At 37.9% G+C, this 23274-nt stretch overlaps 3 protein-coding genes across 3 annotated transcripts in view; 1 reads left to right on the plus strand and 2 right to left on the minus strand.

Annotated features, from left to right (window-relative positions):
- synm (synemin, intermediate filament protein) lies at positions 1-8043 on the minus strand. Its single transcript, XM_083552551.1, has 4 exons — positions 7023-8043; positions 5723-5847; positions 3678-3739; positions 1-3555 (listed from the first exon to the last, which is right to left on the minus strand). Exons 1-4 carry the CDS (start codon positions 7818-7820, stop codon positions 1328-1330), a joined length of 3213 nt encoding a protein of 1070 aa, XP_083408677.1. The 5' UTR covers positions 7821-8043; the 3' UTR covers positions 1-1327.
- A 131-nt stretch (positions 8044-8174) lies between these two features.
- On the plus strand, positions 8175-16378 carry pgpep1l (pyroglutamyl-peptidase I like). Its single transcript, XM_083552552.1, has 6 exons — positions 8175-8996; positions 9077-9116; positions 9219-9271; positions 10321-10437; positions 11016-11242; positions 14132-16378. Exons 1-6 carry the CDS (start codon positions 8928-8930, stop codon positions 14355-14357), a joined length of 732 nt encoding a protein of 243 aa, XP_083408678.1. The 5' UTR covers positions 8175-8927; the 3' UTR covers positions 14358-16378.
- Positions 16379-18774: 2396 nt separating this feature from the next.
- The window catches only part of igf1ra (insulin-like growth factor 1a receptor), a 91724-nt gene continuing 87224 nt past the window's right edge, over positions 18775-23274 (minus strand). Inside the window, exons 20-21 of the mRNA XM_083553215.1 lie at positions 22421-22555; positions 18775-20300 (exon numbers count right to left, since the gene is read on the minus strand). Of these exons, the coding sequence (XP_083409341.1) occupies positions 19874-20300; positions 22421-22555 (562 nt within the window). The 3' untranslated portion in view covers positions 18775-19873. The remainder of the gene's footprint in view (positions 20301-22420; positions 22556-23274) is intronic.

Consider the following 23274-nt stretch of genomic DNA (forward strand, 5'->3'; position numbering starts at 1 on the left):
AACAGAGAACAGTCTCTTTATTATTATTAAATGACTATTATACAGTATAGTTATTAATCGTTGCAAATTTCAACATTTAACACTTGTACTAAATACCCACAAATACACAACTCTTTAGAAGTTATGTTTATAGAGAACTCTAAAGAGGATTACTTGTACCCTGTCTTTACTCACTCTCTTCTTTCCTCTCACTTTCTCCATTACCACTATGTGAAGCAAGAGTAAGGTTCCCAAAATACACTTGTTATGCAAACATGCTGTTACACTTCCTCAGGGATCGCTGCTCTGACACTGTTGCTTTTGAAAAAAAACCTGCTTTTACACATTTTCCTGTCTCTGTCTCTCTGTCTCTCTTTCTCTCTCTCTCTCTCTTGCTCTCAATGGAAATGTCCTACCTTAGTTTGGGAGTGCAAGAAAGCTGATTAGTGAATGCCATGCTAATACCATTTAAGGATTAACAGAACTAAGAATGGCAGGAAGGGTAGTCTGAAATCTCTACCTGTCACAGAGCCAAATTTTAAATGCAATCAAGTATGTTATTAGACTATAATCAATAATCAATATTCAAAATAAAATGTTTTAATGCACCAAATTCTATACCCAATTTTAGTAATCATTTACTTGTATATATCAAACCATAATAAGCACAGACAAAAAGAACAGTCACCACTGCTCTATATTAATTTAGGAGTTTTTACATATTCTTGCCATCATACATTTGTTTACAAAATATATTTGACTAGATAAAGCTGTGGACCTTAGTAACTGTAAAGAATACCAATTAAAAATTATGTAAAATCATCAATCAAAACAATATTAACAAAGTAAAAGATGGTAGTGCATTTGCCATAGAATACACAATACAATCAAAATGATATATGTTAAAGGTAAAATGTAAAAATGGAGTAAATGAAAGTAGGATAAGGAAATATACGAAGCCGTGATTGAATACAGGATTAGCACAATGTGTTAATCTGATTTGTATCTGATTTGAAGTTTGGTATAAAATATTGTGTGGTGTTACAACATAGTGTTCTCGCAATCAAATGATATTGATTGCTCTTTTATTCAAATCAGAAAACTTTATTTTAAAAATGTATTATGTCATTCCAGGCTAAGAATATAATAAACATGACAAATTTTTTGAGGCTTACACAGCAAAAAATGGCACAAAACCAAAAGTGTCTTAAAACCAAACCTTGTCCTTGATATGTGCTACATTCTACATGCACTGTAAAAACAATGACAGTAATGAACTTTTTACCATACCTTATATAACTGGTGTTTTTATTTGGATCTCAGCTATAGATGGTTTTATTGACCTCAGTTAGTCCTCTTGGGGATTTTCAAGATAAACAGTAGCAATTTTTTTCTCCTGGTAGACCGACAATGCAGGTTCGTTCTTATGGGTCTGTAGAAATTCCTGCCCATTGGCTCCATTACCCTTTTTTTCTTGAGAATCCATTCCTTCTACACCCGTTGCAGATCCACTGTTGTTCATGTCCATTTGGAACGTGAAGGATCTCTCATTAGGCCCCAGCCTAATGACCTTTTCTGTCTTGCTAATTTCACTACTTAATTGCAAGGCTTCAGTTCCTTCAAGGCTGGTCATCCATGGCATTTCCCCTTTTTGGACCTCTTCGGTGGAGAGTCTGATGGTGTACTCAGCACCAGTTCCAGCACTCTGCACCTGGTGGAAGTCGGAGCCTGAGGACTGCAGTGCTGCCATTATCTGTTCCTTTGGCAGGTCATCTTCCTCATTTTGCAGCAGTCCAGACTCTTCCAGACTCTGGGAAATATTAAGCTCTGCCACAAAGGTCGTTGTTCCACTATCTGGGGACTGTTGCACCTTCTGGATGTTAACAGACATGTTCTCAGGACTTTGACCAGATCTGGTGAAAGAAACAAGTTCTTCTTTTAGTGTTCCAGACACAGTGCCTTCTAGCTGCTCCAGTGCTTCCTTTAGCTGTTCTCTAGGGTCTAATGACTCTTCTTGCAGGATCTCCAGCATGGACTCTTGCATGCTGGGTGAAACATGCACTTCCTCTTCAAAAATACACTCTGAGATTCCAGCTTTGTCTCTTTTGACATATTCAGGTGACTCACTGCCATGTTCCCCTTCTTCAGAATACCTCCTGTTTGCAGGCAGACCTTCTTCCTGGAAGTATCTCTCATCTGAAAGGTCTTCCACCACTCCATAATGTCCATAAGACATAAATCCGCCACCTTCCTCTGATTCAGACATGTTGTCATCAGGGGTGGAAACATAGTATTCTTGTGTTTCTTGGCCCTGAGAATAGTATGGGTAGCTCTCATCTTTGGACACTTCCTGCACTTGCACAAATCCACTCTTGTCATACCCTGAGGTTTCCCCAGGCTCGTCAGTGTTTTGATGGTGTTCAGCTGGCTGAGGTTCATTCTCTGGTTCATCGATGTGAAAGAACATTGATGAAGGTTGAAAGTAAGGTTTTGACTTAACCTCTACAGTCTCTTTAATTTCAGCTTCCCCTTCATGACTATGAGATTCTAGTGGTGCCTTCATTATCTCCACTTTAACTGACTTGTTTTCTAAGCTTTCACTATCAAGGCCAAGGCGCAGAAGGTTCTCTATCATGCTTCCTGTTGGAGTCCCCTTAATGTCCTCCAGAGAGACTTTATGTACCCCCTCACTAAGGAGTTCCCCAAGAACTGAGCTGTCTGACACATCCAGGTCCTCTTCGAGTTTTGATTGCAGTACAATCTGAGTTTTAGTGTTCCCATCCTCTTGCTCTATTTTCTCTACATGGTATGTGATCTTTGAGTCAGGAGATGAACTGACCTTTGTGTCAAAGCCAGCAGGCTTTATGACCTTTTCAATAATTTCTTCCAAAACTTTTTCCTCACCTGCAAATACCTTTGGTCCCACATTTCCAGAATCTTTCAAATCTCTTTCACTTTCTTGATTGGATTCCATTTGCTGGATAAATAGTACTGCATCAGGTTGCACTGTTGCCTTGGTATGATCTTTTGTGCTCTCATCTTCTTGTTTATATTTCTTATCAACAACTTCCTGGGGGCTTTTTGCATTAATGTTCAGGCTCATCATAGGTGGTGACACAACTTTGACTGTTTTTATTTCAACTGTTGATGGTGCAGTGGGGAATGATTTGCTTTGGATTTCTGTCTGGAAAATATCAGGTGAACTTATTGGTGGGGTTTTAGTCATACCTTTGATGATTACCTTCTGTTCTTCCTTCACTTTTTCGCTAGTAGTCTTAGTGGCAGAGACATCTGGTTTGCTTGTGCTAGGCGTGCCTAAAGCCTGTTTAGCTTTGGTGAAAGAAATCATGTCTCTTCTAGCAGCAGGAGTCTGTTGTCCATGGTTTGAAATAGCGATAGGCAAAATCCTGGACGTTTTGTGGGAATCAAACTGCCTGGATACGGTGGAGGTTCTCATGCTGGAAATGGGTTCTTTATTCCGGAAATCATACCCGAATAAATTCCGTTTCACGTCTGGACGACTAGTTGTCAAGGTAGAGGTTCTTGGCATGTGAGAATGGGCTGGCATTTGGATATCTGCCAGAGAAAAGGCAAGTGTTTGAATTCAAAAGTCTTATGTGTTATTGTAGTTTTTAGCAATGCTTATTATTGCACAATACAAACAGTAAATCAGAGAAGGAAAGATGAATCCTCTGTACCTATTATTCTTTCTCTTGAAGACCTCATCTGAGCATGTTTACCTTCACCTTCAAGCAGTGCCCTGAAAAAGCAACAAAAAAAACTAATTTTCAAGAAAAATAGCTAAACTAGCTAATAGCTAAGCAGAATCAGAATACTTTTATTGATCCCCCTGCAACCAAATTATTTCCCTATAGGATCAATAAAATATTCTTTAAAAAGAAATCGATGTTTAGTGAAAAAATAAAATAAAATCTAACCAATGGGGTTATTTAATTCACCTGTCCTTAGTATGCTGAGCCCCGTGCTCTGTCATCACCAAACAAAACCTTAAACTGAAAGGAAGACAAGGTACATACACAGACCTTCTCCCACAGATAAAAAATATACTTGCCAATTACAGATTGCTCTTTACCATGGCATATTTTTGTCCTTTTTAAACCTACCTTAACACTCCTAGAGTAAAACTTTGTGGAAATACAGCTCAGTATAGTCCCTGTGGACGTTCTCCAGGGAACTGTTGAATGGCCAAACTAAAAATAACAACCACACTGTGCTCTGTTTCCCTTATGGTTTAGAATGTGAAGCTGTGACAGACACACAGAAAGATTTGTTTGCATTCTCTTCTACATTGCCAAGAAAGATATTATAAGTATTCCAAGGTAAATATTCCAGGATATTTTAAGTCGAAGCAAAAGGTTGGCAAAAAACAATCAAGAAAATTATCAAAAGCTTTTTAAAATGGCAAACGGCAGCAAAGTAGGAGTGTGTTATTAGGAAGAACAACTCACTAAAATCTTCTATAAAAGGTCTGGTGGTGCACAAGTCCTTTGTGTACATGACTGGGAGGCGAGTGTCTGTTTGAAACCCATCCTAGTTACATTACTAACCTAGAAATTTTATATATATATATATAGAGGTAGTCGTCGACTTACGACCACAACTGGGACCGACAAATCAGTCGTAACATTTGGTTGTTGTACGCCGCGGCTACGACACTCGTAACACGATTTGGTCATAAGTAGAGTAGGCTATATGTACAGTACTGTGAAATGATGCCGGAAGCTTCAAAAAAAAAAAAAAAAAACATATATATATATATATATATATATATATATATATATATATATATATATATATATATATAAATAATAATAAAATAATAAATTTTTTTAATAAAAACTCAGAACTACAACTAATGATCCCTGGATTTAATCCTATTCTAATTCTTAGTTTAGAATTTAGGAGTTAAGGGTGATGAATCTCCATAGCTCTGCCAAAAGGGCAAAAAGCATTTGCTCTTCAGGTTCTCTGATAATTAATACACTCTAAGAGTTATTTCTGGACAGAAATGTGTCTGTTAATACCAGATATCTCACAACAATTTTGTATATATAAGATATGAGTGTTTTGAGCATTTTGCTATTAATATTTAATGTCGGTGAAAAGCTTTGTGAAGAAGCATCTTTCTTTTTGGCTTGCATCGATTTATATACAATAGCATATATATATATATATATATAGATATAGATATATAGATATATATAGATATATAGATATATTGTATGTACTTAAACACAAAGTGTTTCAGTATGTTTGTTTACATCAGTGTACATATTTTCTAACATAGTTTCAAAATAAAGAAAAAGAAAATACACAAAATGAAAATGTCTATTGAATTTGACTAACATTTTACTACCGTAGTGGACCCATACCTTTATAAATAAATCCACATTTTAATCTAAATATTTTATACTTTGTGCTTCTGGAATGTTAGTTAAAGAAATTAAGGTACAAAAAAGCTTTCGGTTCTCTGGAATCGAAACCAGTTGTAGTACAAATCTACAGAGAACCTGGAAGAATTCCATACAGCAGACTTGTAAATGTTAATATGCAAAGGGTTAGCGTGGATCGGGTTGTCATTCCAATCAAGCAGGAGCCACGTTATTAAACACGTTCTGGTTACAGTTTGGTTTGAATAAATTCCAATAATCACAACAGAACTCTGGATAATATTTGACACCTAGTTGTATATTATTATGCATGCCAATCACAAAAGTTCCACCTGTATGCAGCTACTTCCATGCCAAGTCCCATTTTGACCTGTAGGAGGTCATGATGATCCTTCAGCTTTTCTGAAATGGTGTTACCCAGAAGCATGTGCTCTTCTTCCAGTTCTTCAATGATAATCTGTAAAACAGTAATGTTCATTTATTATTCGAGTCTGTTTTTTATGCTACATTGATGTAAATGTTATTTGTGAACATTTTGGTGTGATGTTTATACGAATTTATTATCAGTATCCTTTGGATGGATGATCATGGACTATCAAAACAATATTAAAAGAAACCGTATTTCATGTATTTTTTTGTGGTGATGCACCTGTTGAGGATCTCTTACAACCCCATACTTCATTACATTGCTCGATTTAAAGCCTGATCCCTGGTAACTGGCTCATAGCCACATGCCTAAAGTAGGTCACTAAATGATTACTTGAGCACATCAAACCCCACAGGATGCCATAGTAACCTTTAAATCCTCTCCTGTTCTGTTGGTTGTCAAAGCAGTCTAGATCCAGATGACTATACTTAACTTTCAGGGGCAATCACACACTTAAGATTTTTCAGTTGTCCCTCTAGGGGACACTTCAAATGATCGTCAGTACGTTCAAGTAGCGCCCCTTGAGAAGGCTACAACTCTTTATTTATCAAATGAAAAACCACTGAAGAACCCTTTTTTCTAACACTGTTGAGTCAAAATTTGAATGGTTGACATTGTCCAAACATAAGAATTACAAGTCATTTGGAGTAAATGTAAGCATTCAATGCGTATACAATTCAGAGCAACAAAGTTCTTAAAGGGGTTCTTATGATATTTCAGTTAATATTGGTCCTACTTGATCTTTGATTTAAACAAATCTATCAGCTAAAATGTTTAGACATGTGATGAGTCTCCATCTAATAAATGCTTTACTGCTTTTCATCGAGTATCACACATTGGGTGGCTCAAGTGGAGCAAAAGCATGACTCATATTTTTTAAATATAGATGCATAATCATCTACTCTGAAAGCTTCCATGAGAGCAGTCTCAAGACAAAACATTTGTGTCTTGTACATGGCTCATTTATGTACCTACAGATCAGCATGATGTTTTACCATGCATTTGGGAGATCAAAGTTTACTACACAGCATATTATAGTTTTCTTTATTATTATTACGCAGTGCTTTTTCAAGGGCGTGGCCGGGTCTCCGGGTCTCCACTAAGTGGGCGTGGGCCTTGAAAGACCACTATTGCTTCTGCTATTATTGCTAATAATAATAATAATAATAATAATAATAATAATAATAATAATTTAGTTCACACACCTGATATTGGCTGATATCTTTTCTAAACTTTTCCTGCATGTCCATGAGATGCTCCTCCAGCTGCATCTGCATCTGGCTGCGCTTCTCCATTTCCGCCCGCAGTTGCTTCAGCTCTGAAGCGTACCCAATCTTCTCTCTCCTCATATCTTCGAGCCTCGCCTGGTCCGCTTTTATGGATTCTTCCATCTCCTCAACCTGCTGGCGATACATCTCAAAGGTCTCCATCCAGCTCTCAGACAGGCTAAGCGCATAATCCTGGACTTCTTCCGTAGTGAACGCTGGCGGCCCGTGATAAGTTCTGGTGACCGCAGGTAAGACGCGGGTGTGAACCTGGTTCCTGAGGCGCGCCACCTCGTTCCTGTGAACATCGTGCAAAAAAGCGCATTCGTTCTGCAGCTGAAGCAGGCGCTCCTCCAACACGCCGTTGTTGTGAAGAGCTTGACAAAGCTGCTTTTCACAACCTTTCAGCTCGCCATCCAGACTTGTGCTAAGTGTGGACTCGTCGGAGCGCATGGCCTGAATCAGCTGAAGTTCTTTGCGCAGTTTCTCCCGCTCCATCTCCGCCCGGCATGTTTCCAAAGACAGTTGTTCTACCAGCCTTCTCATCTCCCTTAGCTCGGCCATGCGTGTGTTCTCCCATTCTGTACACCTGTGATGCCTGATCGTGTTTATTTCTGCCACCAGACGCGCGTTTTCTTGCTCTAGCAGCTTCGCTCTGGACAGGTAGTGCCCGAGCCTCTGGTTCAGTTCCTGCAGTTGAAGCTTTTCTCCCTCGAACGATCGCTTGAACCGAAACATTTTATTTTAAAGTCTGAAAATCGCCGTGTTGCTATTTAAAAAAAAGGTATGAAGGAAACTACGGCTCTGGTATCATCGGGAAGTGTGCAGGACGCGTTGTGCTGCTGCTGCTGCTGTGACTCTTCAGGTGCAGGAGGGAGGCGCGCGCCAATGGGTCACTCCTCTGAGACAAATGTGAGGAGAACACTTCAGGAGCCCTGTGATGGGATCTGGCTCTCCCATGTGGACAAAGATGGACAGTGCAAGACTGAGCTGACCTCAGTTATGCAACCATTCCCTCTCCGACATGCTGGGTCGTACGACTCGTTTAATAGATTTGACTCGTTAAATGACACTTTCGAGTGATCAAGCTGTAGTTTCGATTCATTCAATTCGCCTCAATGAGAAGTGGTTTATGTACAGGATATGATCAAAATTTCACTGGGTCCTAAACCACTAGCGCTTTATTTCTGGTAAAAAAAAAAAAAAAAAACGGGTTAAGCTTAAAAATGTTAAAATATAAAAATGGCCTAAACCAAGGGTCCCCAAACAAGCAGAGAATCTTACTGGGCTATGGATCATTCAGTACTGGGCCACACAGAAGGAATAAATTTTTTCGTTTGTATTTTATTACCATTTTATTGACAACCCCCTGAGGGCCAACCTAGGCCCAGTAGAAAACTGTCTGAAACTGGTCCGTGCCACATAACACTTTGGGAAATGCAGGCCTTAAACAACAATCCACTGGTCTGCAAATTAGCAAGAACAAATATTATGAATCTTTCCCTGGTTTTGGAAACTTTACTACAATTTAATGCGTAATGTCTTTTGTCGTATTTTTTGAGTCCACTACATTTTTTTTGTGGAAAACATACCGTTCCCTGCTACTTTAAAGAGACTCTATAAATTACATAAAATGATATTGACAACCCTACTTAAGATCTCTCAAAGTGTACTCTTAAGTAGAGTTGCAAAAGGATAACCTTTACTTTTAACGGAGTAATGTATAGGTAGCTTATTCAAACATTTATTTAAGTACAGCAGTGGTGTGCTTTAGCACTGGGTTTTTAGGGCAGGAGAGGGGGAATCAAATGACACGTTCAGAAAATAACTGATGAATCACTCAGCATGACCCTGAGGAATCGCATAGTTACATTGATTCACACAAACATAAGTCCAACTGAAAGTACAAGTAAGGTAAGTTAGACGAAATGGGACCGTCTCAGTAAACATAAATAATAATAAAGTTTTATATTTATTTCTAAAACTTCACAAAGGACATGGACTCTTGTAAGCCAACGCTGATTGTGGTTACAGGTGTGTGGAAAGGCATATCTAGATATTTTTTTTTTAAGCTTTGGCCTCTTGTTTTGTGTTGTGCCCATCATTTTAATGTGAATTTGCATTTTATTCCCATAGGGTTTGGTCCATTCCGGCAATACCTGGTGAATCCAAGTTGGGAAGCAGTTAAGGTTGTCAAGGGATTTTATGTTTATATTAGGGTTCAAAACATTAGATATGTTTATATGCAAACATTCTTATTCATCTAAATGAATTGAATCCGAATGCAGGCTTTGAGATTACTGTTTATAGGAACCTTAAACGTTGCAAGTTCAGAATTCAAATATTCTTCTAGATGTATTGTGTAAATATTTAAATTAAATTGCAATATATACATAGTTACTGTATGTGAAAATAAAAGTACACCTTCCTTAAATTCTATGGTTTTATGTATCAGGACAAAAAAACAAATAATTTGATCATTAGCAGGTCTAAAAATTAGGTAAATATAACCTCTGATATACAAAAACAACACATGACATATTACATATCACATATGAAAATAAATCCAAAATGTAAAAACACGCATAGGAAACCTATATACAGCTGTACTGCTTCTATTGAATTGAACAGGCTAAGTAGCAGACAGGTGCTTCTAATTAAATATCCTTAATTAAGTTATAGCAAGTGTGATCACCTCTATAAAAGTTTGTTGCTGCACATCAATCTAGGAAGGGTTATAAGGCAATTTAAGACCAAAAGGACAATGATCCCAAGACACCAGCAAATTTACAAAAGAATGGCTAAAAAAGAAAATAATTAAGGTGCTGCAATGGCACAGGTTAGACCCCAACCTGACTAAAATGCTGTGGCAGGAACTTGAAAGAGCTGTGCATTAACAAATACACACAAAACTTAATGAACTGAAGCAACACTGTAAATTAGAGTATGTTAAAAATTACAATATTCAACAATATTGTAACACAATATTGTGTCAGACTGTCATAAATAACATTACTTCAAGTTGTTGCTGCTAAATGTCTACAAGCTACTGAATAATAAGGTTCACTTAGTTTTTCACACATACAATTCTCCATTACTCCATATTAGGCAGATTTTTCACAAAATAAATAAAAACAAAATGCACAATTGAACAATCAGTCTATTTAATAGCAAATTAAATGGTTTCATTCAAATGTACCTAGTGATTAATGAACCTATAAAAACCCTGTTTTCATAGGGTTTAAAGAAAAAGGTCCTTGGAGCCAACATTGAGATTCACATTGTAGAGATTCCTGTGTGTTACTCAAAAGCTCACCAAGCTATTGCTGAGATATGGCACAATCTGAAACCAAAGGTAAGGAGACAAGGACATTTCTTACATATGTATGGCATGTTGTATTTTGCCCCAGACGCCTCACCCCCTGGCTGTTTTGGGAAATACACTGCAATACTACATTTCCTACATTTACAATGTGAGTGAGTCAATCCTGCTCATTCGAATCCTTCCACAATGACTTCCTAAATTGCGAAGCGCCACAGTCGCAGTTCTTTTTGGGTTCATGTGAATTTCCATTAGGTTTCTTTTTCTTACCAACTCAAAAACTTGCTGGTAGGTGAATTGAACTATGCTAAATTGCCCCTGTAAGTAAATATATGTGTGTGTTTGTTCATTGTGCCTTGTGCTCTAGCTTCACTCCCAGCTTTCAGGGTATAGATTGTGGATCTGTGGTATGGAATAACTTTGCAGATGGCGCAAAAAAAATCAGTTAGTAGACTATAAAATAGGTTGAATATTCACATATTTATGTAAGATACACATACATCTGAGTGTATATTTGTTCAATTGATATCATTTTTGCAGTGCATCAATATATTTGTTTAAAAATACATGTAAAGATCTGTTCCTGACCACACTGGGTGTTTGGTGATCAGATTGCTATCCATGTGGGCATAGCCTCAGGAGCCAAATGCATTATTCTGGAACAGACAGGCAAGAACAGTGGCTATAAGGACAAAGATTTGTGTGGCATCTGTCCAGAAGATAACTGCTGTATCAAAGGAGGACCAGAACATTTAGACTCAATTATAGACATGAAGACAGTTGCCAAGAGTTTGAAAGTGCTTGGACTGGATATTATTTACTCTAGGGATGCTGGAAGGTTTGTGGATGTTATGTTTTTTTTTTACATATTGTACTAATGTAATGTAATGTATTTAAAATATGCTGTATGTATTCATATACAAACCCAATTCCAAAAAAGTTGGGACAAAACAAATTGTGAATAAAAAAGGAATGCAATGATGTGGAAGTTTAAAATTTCAATATTTTATTCAGAATACAACATAGATGACATATCAAATGTTTAAACTGAGAAAATTTATAATTTTAAGGGAAAAATAAGTTGATTTAAAATTTCATGGCATTAACACATCTTAAAAAAGTTGGGACAAGGCCATGTTTACCACTGTGTGGCATCCCCTCTTCTTTTTATAACAGTCTGCAAATGTCTGGGGACTGAGGAGACACGTCAAGTCAAGTCAAGTCAAGTTTATTTGTATAGCGCTTTTCACAACAGACATTGTCTCAAAGCAGCTTTACAGAAAACAACAGTGAAGGTGAATGGTGTGCGTTTGTCCCTGATGAGCAAGCCGTGGCGACAGTGGCAAGGAAAAACTCCCTTAGATGATATGAGGAAGAAACCTTGAGAGGAACCAGACTCAAAGGGGAACCCATCCTCATATGGGTGACATCAAGAGTTTGGTCATAAATCTTTCAACAATACAGAACAATTTGTGATCATCATAGATCCAGCATCAGCTTCTCCATGCCAGGGCCTTTAAACACTCGGCATCTACTTCTCCATGATCATCCATAGGTCCATAATCTTCACGAGGTGGGACGTGACTGGAGCTGGCCAAACCTCAGGATGCCTCGGGATGGGGAGAGAAAGAGAAGCAGTGGAGAGGAATTAGCGTAGCTGCTGTTCATGATATTAACAGCACAAGTTGATAATGTGCATGTGATCAGATGTTCTGGAGCACAAGGTTGTGATGTGATGTGTGTGATGTGTGTTATTTGTAGGCTTTGCTAAAAAGATATGTTTTTAATCTACACTTAAACTGGGAGAGTGTATCTGAACCCCGAACACTGTCAGGAAGACTATTCCAGAGTTTAGGAGCTAAATGTGAAAATGCTCTACCGCCTTTAGTGGACTTTGCTATTCTAGGAACTACTAGAAGCCCAGAGTTTTGAGATCTCAGGGAGCGTGACGGATTGTAGCGTGTTAAAAGACTGGATAGATACATGGGAGCCAAACCATTTAGTGCTTTATAAGTGAGTAGCATTAGTTTGTAGTCTATTCGAAAAACTTAATAGGAAGCCAATGTAGGGACGATAAGATTGGGGTTATATGATCGTATTTTCTTGACCTAGTAAGAACTCTTGCTGCCGCATTCTGAACTAACTGAAGCTTGTTTATTAATGATGCAGGACATCCACCTAGTAATGCATTACAGTAGTCTATTCTAGAGGTCATAAACGCATGGACGAGCTTCTCTGCATCAGATATAGATAACATATTTCTTAGCTTAGAAATATTTCTAAGGTGAAAGAAGGCTGTTTTTATAACTTGATTGATGTGATTTTTAAAAGATAAGTTGCTGTCTAAAATAACTCCCAGGTCTTTTACACGTTGCTCAAGTTTAGGAATAGGAATGTTGTCCCATTCTTGTCTAGAATTCTTGTCTAATACAGGCTTCTAGTTGCTCAACTGTCTTAGGTCTTCTTTGTCGCATCTTCCTCTTTATGATGCGCCAAATGTTTTCTATGGGCGAAAGATCTGGACTGCAGGCTGGCCATTTCAGTACCCAGATCCTTCTTCTACGCAGCCATTATGTTGTAATTGATGCAGTATGTGGTCTGGTATTGTCATGTTGGAAAATTCAAGGTCTTCCCTGAAAGAGACGACGTCTGGATGGGAGCATATGTTGTTCTAGAACTTGGATATACTTTTTAGCATTGATGGTGCCTTTCCAGATGTGTAAGCTGCCCATGCCACACGCACTCATGCAACCCTATACCATCAGAGATGCAGGCTTCTGAACTGAGCGCTGATAACAACTTGGGTTGTCCTTATCCTCTTTAGTCCGGATAACATGGCATCCCAGTTTTCCAAAAAGAACTTCTAATTTTGATTCGTTTGACCACAGAACAGTTTTCCACTTTGCCACAGTCCATTTTAAATGAGCCTTGGCCCAGAGAAAACACATGCGCTTCTGGATCATGTTTAGATATGGCTTCTATTTTGACCTATAGAGTTTTAGCCGGCAACGCCGAATGGCACGGTGGATTGTGTTCACCGACAATGTTTTCTGGAAGTATTCCTGAGCCCATGTTGTGATTTCCATTACAGTAGCATTCCTGTATGTGATGCATTGCCGTCTAAGGGCCCGAAGATCACGGGAATCCAGTATGTTTTTCCAGCCTTGACCCTTACGCACAGAGATTGTTCCAGATTCTCTAAATCTTTGGATGATATCATGCACTGTAGATGATGATAACTTCAAACTATTTGCAATTTTTCTCTGAGAAACTCTGTTCTGATATTGCTCCACTATTTTTTGTCGCAGCATTTGGGGATTGGTGGAGACACTGCCACTCTGAGAGGCTCTTTTTATACCCAATCATGTTGCCAGTTGACCTAATAAGTTGCAAATTGGTCCTCCAGCTGTTCCTTATATGTACATTTAACTTTTCCGGCCTTTTATTGCTACCTGTCCCAACTTTTTTAGAATGCGTAGCTCTAATAAAATCCAAAATGTGCCAATATTTGGCATGAAATTTGTCTCACTTTCAACATTTGATATGTTATCTATATTCTATTGTGAATAAAATATAAGTTTATGAGATTTGTAAATTATTGCATTCCTTTTTTATTCACAGTTTGTACAGTGTCCCAACTTTTTTTAAATCGGGTTTGTAATTTTTCATACAAATTCTAAAATCTGTGACACTGTTAATTGCAAATGTGTGTTTCTCCTGTCTGCAGGTATCTGTGTGATTTTGTATACTACCTCTCTCTTCATTATGGGCAGGGAAGAGCAGCATTCATCCACGTGCCTGCCTGTGTTGGTCTGGCAAATCCAGATACACTCTTGCCTCAGCTTCAGGCCATAATCCAGGTCATGTTATGCCATCTTGACACACAAATGCTCTGGCCCGCAGCATTAGAATGCAGATGCAGCGAACAACAAATCAATAAAGTGCTTACATAGTCTAAATAGATTAATAGTTAAAAAGAAAAACTTGAATTTTGTGTTAAAGACAAAATAAAAAAAACTCAACACTGGCATTTTTGTCCCATTCACTTTTTTAATTCAAAATTTAAGAAAAAAAAAAAGAAAATACATGAAAATTCTTCAGATACACATTAAACCAATGTCATGTAAAAAGTATAACATCTGAACTAGAATTGAGGAGAAAATAAAAAATAAAGCGAGGAGGCTTCGGATACATAATTTACGAGAAGACGAGGACCAGCTGAGCTGTTTCACCAAATCCATTTCTACCAATCAGTTTACTGAAACAGAGATGAGTTCTTTGCAAAACAAACCCCAAAAAAATATTCAAAGCAGTATTGATTGAAAGTATCTCAGTACAGTAGAACAAGGCCCCTTTACATTTTCTTTTTTTTTTCCTTTTTTTTTTTTTTTTAAGTCCGGAATGCCAAGCAAAATAACAGTGCCTGGAAAACGATGTATATAAAACCTCAAGCTCATTATTGCAATTACAAATGCATTTATGCATCTTCTCTAAACCTGAGGTTTTGTATTCTGAGGAAATACAACAAAAATGAATGATACTTGGAAAAAAAAAAAAATAATAATTTTAACAAGCCAAACTCTTTCAGTCAATTGATCTTCAGGTTTGCAAAAAACGGTCATTGCAAGAAGCGCTATATCTACTGTAAACGTTTGTTTAAAAAAAAAATCTAGTCATGTTAAATCTCTCTCATGACTACCCGTAATCTACTGGACATCACTGTCCTATTTGTGTCTGTGTTTCTGAAGTAGATTTGTAATCTACAGTTAACTAGGGACCTTGGCAGCATTCAACAAAAACTGACATTCACTTTGGAACAAGCCAACCCTTTTGTCCATTTCATTACAGAAAAAAATCAAACAAATAAATATCACTGATCTATAGTAATTTTTTTTCTCAATATAAAAACATCAAAATCTACACCACTACATCTACATGTGATACACTCCCATCCATATCCATATGCAACACAAATAAAAGGCCTTTCAAAGAACGGTGATTTGGATTACGTCTCTCTTTTTTTCCCCATACCATATTTTTCCAGCAATCTGATCCCTCAACCAGGTCTCCCCATCACTGGCCACACTTTTAGCCCTGACATTCTTCTTACAAACAAGAGATAGAAAGAACATTAAGTGCTACGAAGCAGAACGTTCAGGGTTGGAGAGATATTATGGAGCATAAACGTTTTATGTGTGCTTTGCGTACTTTGATGGTCTAACGCCTTGCTTAATTCAGCGAACACGTTTTTTGGAAAACCATTCTGCCAAGATTGAGCACCTGTCCAAAGCTCCGGTTGAAATGGAGAGGCTTTAAAACAGAAGAGCAGCATATTTGGAGCAGCATTAGAAAAGACAGACACATTAACCAAGTCCCTTCTGTCTTTCTTTATCTCTAGAAAATAAGATGGGATAGACAACAATGTGAAATGTCTTGCACAAACAAAAGAAAGCTTTAAACTAAACCAGCACAGGATGCAGAAACATTCGAGTGTCCAAAGGGCCAGATATTTCCATACCAATTTACCAAAAGCACGATCTATGGTGCTTATTTTACGTTTTTGAAGGTTGTGCTTCCAACAAGCAGAAAGTGTAATGCATATTATACAATCTCTAATAGTGTGTGTTCATCACTATATGCTAAGATAATGCAAAACAAATCATTTAATGGAAATTGGCTCAAGGCTGTATAAATATTTGTCTGGTCGATGAGATTTAAGTGTTCAAAATAAAGGAATGATGCAGTGGAACCTTTACAGCTAAAAGTGAGGCAGGTCTAATCAGTGCCATTAAAGCCAGTCTGAAAGAGCCAAAGCAGTTTGTTTTTAATGAGGAATAAAGACAAAAAATGATATCAGTATGTCGGTTGTAGGACGTTGGAGCTAGTGTAGGGATGAAACGACAATACTACTATACTTGCTCTCTGTCTCTGCTAAAGCTTGGACAGGTAAAAAGAATGAGGTGGGATTTTTTTTTAGCACAAGAACCACAAATAGTGACTGTTTCATGCCTGGATCATGAAATAACAGGTCGCCCAAATAAATACAAAAATCAAAGCTAAATAGTGGTTTTGCCGGCTTAGGAACTTAATTGAACTGGATTTGAAAATTCAACAGTTTGTGTTTAGGCAAGAAATCAATCACAGCAGTATATGAATAAAACCATGAACGCCAAACCCTCAAAGCCAGCTGCATGATCTGAGGATGCCTGGTTGCGGAAATCACGTTGTTGACTGGAGAGAGGACGGCTAAAGCTATGTAGCTCTGTCCCAAATATTTTATGCCTTGTCCTATTTGAACTTCTTTTATAAACACATGAGCTACCTATACTCACATGTAATAACAATTGCAGCAGGGAATAAAGAAAGGAAAATATAGTTTTCCTTTCTATATAGATGCAATATAGATGCAATTTAGAGCATCAATTTACATTTTTTCTCCCCAAGCCTAGAATTGTAATTATTAGTTCGATTCCTACATTTTTTTTATAATATATTGTGTTTTTTTGTATTTTTTTTTGCAGGAATGATAATGAAAGAGCTTGGGCATTTATGTGGGATGCAATTTAGGGTGGTTCTCATAGGCTTGCATTAAGCTGTTCAGCCCTCCTCTCTCCTGTCCTCTGAGAGCATGTGGTTTGTGATGCTGATGAGGTTTTTCGTCTAAAGACTGAGGTTTGTCTCCTACAGACATATGAGAAAATAGTGAGATTTGTTTCTTTTTTTTTTTATGCACATACATATATAATAATAAAAAAGAAAAAAAAGAAAAAAAGAAGAGTGAGGTAGATAAATGCTTGAAGGAAATGGAAAAAAAAAAAAATGTCCCCCAGTCATGACATCATGGAAAATACAAATAAAAACTCATATACATTGGGCCATTTACAGTGATTTAAACTTATATCACAAAGAAAGAAGAATAAATAACCCTACAGAAAAGGAAAACAGCCTTCTATAAAGGGACAAATCATACATGGGTGACACTTCTCAAAATACAAAAAGAAATCCTTCAAAATAGAAAAAAAAAGAATAATTCAAAACCAAAAACGAAACTCTTTTATTTAAATGACAAGACCACTGTGCTGGAGTTCAGACCAAGCCTGTCTGTATTTGGTTTCCAGATGTTTCATAGGAGAAGCGTGCGCTTGTTGTGTGTGTGTGCGTGGGAGAGAAAGACTATACTGTGTTGTAAAATGAAAGCCTACAGCAGCATGTTGTAGAGTGCAGGCGATCAGTTTGGGTCTGTAAGGCAACCCAAGTAGCCCTGTCCGATGCTAAGCAATTATATAGATGGGGTGAAAGTGAATATATATATATATATATATATATATATATATATATATATATATATATATATATATATATATATATATATATATATATATATATATAAAAAACACAACAAAAAAAAGTTGTGACTTAAGAATGAGGTACCGGGGGAAGCAGAAAAAAAAAACTTACTGTACATATGGGAGGCAGAGCAGCGAGAGAGAGAGAGAGAGAGAGAGAGAAGAGAGTGCCATTACACAAAAGACAAAGCAACAGATTAGATGCAAAACAAGGGACAAGGATATGTGGAAAGAGCAAAATCTTAACTCTGACCTGAGATTCAGTTGCACCTAGGGGCAGGACTTGGTGCAGTGCTAGACAACTGGTACAAGGGTGCCAAAACTACTCACACAGACCAAGGGCATTTTTTTACATTTACACAAACACAGTAAAAATAATAGTAATAATAGTAATAATAATAATAATAATAATAATAATAATAATAATACATTAAAAACAGAAGGCAATGGATTGTATGTGGCAAGCTTGACAATCTCTCAGTGGAAGGGGAAAACTGTTTATTAAATATACTTTTTTTTCCTCCTTTTTTTTGTTCTTTTTTGTTTTTCTTTAATTTTTGCTAGAAGAGTATAAAGCATAAGAAAATGGACTGTAGTGGAGATCATAAAATATTAAACCTGAAGGATTTCTTTATATATATATTTATATATTTATATATATATAACATCCTTGAAGAAAAACAAAAGGATAAAATAGCAGCTTCTTTCTGTACAGACAAAAAACATCAGAGCAGTAAAAAAGTTATCAAAAGTGACAAACCCAATGATGTGTGTAAATGATCTGGTGGTCTAACATACAACTGTAAGACCTTCGTAGGATTGGTGGAGTTGTATAGAGACAAATGACTAGTTCAACAAAATACCTGCTGTGTACAATGCCTTAAAGTCTTGGCAAACGAGTGTCAGAACTGGTGATCCATTTAGCAAAATGAAATCTTTGCTTCATATAAGGGATGATCTTATACGCCTCTTATCTGGCTCAGCACTTGGAGCATGTACTTTGTTATTGTTTACTGTCAGACTGTTTTTTTTTTTTTTTAATGCTATTAGAAACAACACATCGAGGCTGAGCCTCTTGTGTATGTTGGAGTGGATACGTTCATGTCACAGTTGGACAATCAGAGTTATGCCAGGAAGGAGAGCAGACCTACTGTTTTACTAAGAACTAAAAAAGCATGAGGTCAGTGTAAGAGCTATAGATATTTGAAGGAAATACTTTTCTTGTCCAACCAAAATTGAGGAAGTAAGAAGGGAACATAAACATACTGAATAATAAATATGAAAAAGAAGTACAGATTTGGCAAAAAAATTTGGCAGTTTCAAAAAGCCCCATATCTCTCTCTCTTTTTTTATTTTATTTATTTTACTTAAAAATTTAGAGCAAAGGGCAACATGGCCAACCAGGCCAACAGTTCTGACATAAGAACAAGCAATCCCTAGCAGAGATGCTCACTACTCTACCTTAAAAGAGAACTCTAATGAAAAAAAGAGAGCAGGTGAGGGAGAGATATGCAGCATGGCAGAGAGGAATATGTGATTTTCCACACTGCCAAACCCACATACACCTCTAGGCTTACGCGCACACACACACACACACACACACACACACACACACACACACACACACACACACACACACACACACACACACGCGCGCGCACAAACAAGCCCTTTAAAAAGTGCTCAGAAGTTGGGCTTGTCAGCTGATAGGCAAAATTTCTTTTTAAATACAATTCTCTGGCCGAGAATATGCATATATGTCTTTAAACTTCCTCTAGAAATTAAAAAGCAACAAAATATGATACAAAAGACGTTTTTGCTGCAGCTCCCCAGTGTGATGGTTATGCTAGTCATTTTAAATATTGCCAGAGCATTATGCAGCCTTTCTGTGTCCCACACATAAATCTTTCACTGGGATGATAAAAAAAAAACCATAAAATAATAACCATCATAAAAATAAGTAAGCAATGTACTGATTTACAGTAGGACATTGTCTATCATTGTCTATCTGTGTATTGACTCCACCTTTGCTCCTTGAGTTTGTCTCTTTGACTGAGAAAAAAAAAACAAGTACATGTGACCACAAACATGGGTGAGGAGATACCGTGTGCACATGGGGGGATTCAGCAGGCCGACGACTGTGGAAGCGGAAGCGCTCGCTCGTTTTTGCGGCCGCCGTTCATGTGTGCGTACGGCTGTGTGGTGTCGAAGTGTGAGTCCAAGGCTGGGGATGCTGTAGAGGAAGAGGGCGAGGTGGAGGGGGTTGGAACCGAGGTGCAGGCCATGGGGGCAGAAGGCAATGTAGCAGTCTCTGTAAGCCCCTGAGAGGAGGGAGGAGTCAGGGTGGAGGCCGGGTCCAGCGGGATGTTCTCCATGTTCTCCACATCTACGTCGAGCCCCTCAGTGTCAGGTGGCTTGTTCTCATCGCTGTAGAAAAAGCTGACTTCGCTGAAGGATGGCTCCAGCTCCTCCTTGATGCTGCTGATGATCTCCAAGAAGGAGGGCCGCATCTTGGGGTTATATTGCCAGCACATGCGCATCAGCTCGAATCTGTTAAACATTCACAGGAAACACACACATGAATACGGAATGCTGGCATGTGATAACACTCACTACCTTGTTGATAATTACGCTTGTAGGGTATTTGTGCGCTATTTTTTATTACCTTATTGCCTAAACATCTCACATTTGTTTAATCTCTCAGAAATCTAAACAATATTTAAGGAAAAAGACATCCTTTTAATGATTTTAAGAAAGAAGTAAAATAAAGGGAACATACCCATACCTGCAAAGTTTTGCTTTTGATATTAATGTTCAATCATCATTAACTATTATAGAAAAATGGGCCATTGTATTTAGAGTTAAATGAACGCTGCTTGATCAACAGGTGGCAGTGTTGACCAGACCTCCATTAAACTAAGTACAGTTCCTCCAAAACATTTTAAGGACATACACAGAGTAAAGGCTACATGTGCTGTTATGACCCACACACCCTCCAAACTGCTAAGTCCATTCAGCCAATCATGATAAGCTGACAGCCTTACAAAAAACAGGGTCATTACAGCTTGATGTGGTGCAGCAGCACTCACATATTACACAAACATGCTAAGAATATCTGTCCAGACCACTGAAATAAATGCCTATGGCTCAGCTGTGGAGTAACAGGCCTCTTCAGCCTCACTGAGACATATCAGGGCACGCGCCTCAAGTCAAGCAGCGCACCATAATGGGGGAGGCTGCTTTTTTAAGATCTCCATTGAGGGCTCCTAAAAAAGGTAATTATACCATTGGTTTAAACTGGGCATAGCTGATTGATGACAGTAGTCACTGGAGCCAGGCTTGCACTTTCTAGTCTAGTCTAGAATTTCTCTACAGGAATTAATGGGTTGGTGTCAAATCCCCCAAAATTTGTGGACAAGTAAAAGCACTTTTGAAATATTCAGAAATATGCAAATATGCAAAAACACCCATTTTTCATAGATCATTGCCTAACAATGCAAAATTGGAAAAACAAACAAACAAACAAAACATGCATTTGAACACAGTGGAACAGTGAGCTCAGAGTATGTTCAGAGGCATTTTGGTAAGAAGACACATTAGAAGGCCACTCAGGCTGTATCTGGCAATATAGCTCTTTCGTGTTGTGTTAAATGCATGCTCACTATTTTTTGCACACATTCTAATAGAAACAGGCCTCTTTTTGGATGAGCTGCCATGGAAACCAAAACAGAAGCCATGCTCTATAAAGTGAAACCAGTATTATAGAGAACAAGGAGAAAAGAAAGTGAGAAGTATGCGAGTGAGGAGAAAGACCACATGCTGGGTTGCTGACATCAGCCTACAAAAGGAGAAAGGCACACTGGCATACACAGAGGGGTAGATCTTCCCAGTAAGTGGTGCTAATTAAGTGGATATGTTAAGCCCTTCTGGAGCGGGCAGGTCATCCTAATCTGGCTGGTGAAATGGCTGGCATTCTTACCCATAAGGGATGGCATCCCTTCTATGGGCTTCATCTTACTTGGCATAGGGATCTTTCCAACACTGTAAACTCCTTTTAAGCTGTGACGTGAATCCCTTCCATACACACTTACTGACGTAACAGCTGCATTCTATTGACTAGATCCTTAAACAGAACATGAGCAGAGCCTGGAGTATGTACCAGAGCTGACTTTATGGTTTAAGATTCTGGTGTGTTTCCTCCTCAACTTCCTAGATGGCCAATAGTGTAAGAAAAACGGACTTTCATTTTTTGGAAAGTAATGAGTAGTGAATTATATAAACCAAATACAACACACTACTATACATTTCAAATGTTCTGTACAATGGTATAAATCTGATTTATCTGATGATTTTTTTGCTGAACCTGTGTTACATTACAAGGTAATGAAAAATAACATCTTGTGCTTTAAATGAAGTCTTTTATGATGTGAAATCAGTGGGCTGATCAATGTCAAACTGATCCCAATCTGTTGATTAATTACTATTCAATAATCTTTTTGTAAAGGTGTCTATACACTTTCGCTATGTACAGATTTAAATACAAAAACTCATCACTAAACAAAATTGTTTGCCACTGATCATATTTGTTTTAGATAGCTTAGATAGTTTAGCAGCTGTTACTTGTTTTGTTGCGATACAGTAAATATTTGATAACCATGAAAAAGACTTACAGCATATCTGGACAATTATCTGGTTTGTCCAGTAGGCCTCCCTCCATGACGAAGCGCAGTACCTGCTCATTGGACATGCCCTGGTAGGGCTGTTCGGCAAGGGTGGCAATCTCCCACAACACCACCCCAAATGACCTATAGATTGCATAGGGAGAGAGAAAGAGAGAGTAAAAAAGAATGAACAAAGAACAATTAGATGCAACATTCGGACACACGCATGCACCCAGTCCCTTCAGCAGGACTGCTAAATCATGCAGCAATCTGTTCCTTACTTGCATAACCTGATCCACTTTAACAGAATGAAAACAAGGTCATTAGAGTTTGAGGCAGAGAATACACCAATCAGCCATAACATTAAAAACTGAGTAGGAAACATTACCCTGCTAAAAGAGGTCCAGTCAAGTCAAGGTAATTTCTATAGCGCTTTTCACAACCGACATCGTCCCAAAGCCTCAAAAAAAGGGGAACCCATCCTCATTCACTCCTAACAGGGAATTCCTTTGTTATATAGGGGTGTTCTTTGTCTGCATCAAGGTTTAGGTAGGTAATATGTGTCAAAGTAACATCTACATAAATGCTAGAACCCAAGATTTTCTAGCAGAGCATTTCTGGCTACTAGAGCCCAATATAAGCAAGCTGTGATCAATTGCAGGTTCTGACTCCTTTCTATCACTGCCAGCATTAAATATTTCTGCATTTTGTGTTGCAGTAACTCTACTGTTGTATCAGACCAGACAGCCAATCCTTCACTCCCCATGTGCATCAAAAATTGATGACCCTGTGACAGGTTTACATTTACATTTGTGGCATTCAGCTGACGCCCTTGTCCAGAGTGACATAGCAAAGTGCTTTGA

The sequence above is a fragment of the Silurus aristotelis genome (assembly GCF_946808225.1).
Source record: "Silurus aristotelis genome assembly, chromosome: 10".
NCBI lineage: Eukaryota > Metazoa > Chordata > Actinopteri > Siluriformes > Siluridae > Silurus > Silurus aristotelis.

Coding starts and splice junctions, on each gene's coding strand:
- synm (XM_083552551.1), bottom strand. CDS start 7,820: ATGTTTCGGTTCAAGCGATCGTTCGAGGGAGAAAAGCTTCAACTGCAG. Junction 5,848..7,022: donor AAGATATCAGCCAATATCAG/GTGTGTGAACTA, acceptor ACTGTTTTACAG/ATTATCATTGAAGAACTGGA. Junction 3,740..5,722: donor ATGGAAGTAGCTGCATACAG/GTGGAACTTTTG, acceptor TTGCTTTTTCAG/GGCACTGCTTGAAGGTGAAG.
- pgpep1l (XM_083552552.1), top strand. CDS start 8,928: ATGACCCTGAGGAATCGCATAGTTACATTGATTCACACAAACATAAGT. Junction 9,272..10,320: donor CAAGTTGGGAAGCAGTTAAG/GTTGTCAAGGGA, acceptor CTGTTTTCATAG/GGTTTAAAGAAAAAGGTCCT. Junction 11,243..14,131: donor TACTCTAGGGATGCTGGAAG/GTTTGTGGATGT, acceptor TCCTGTCTGCAG/GTATCTGTGTGATTTTGTAT.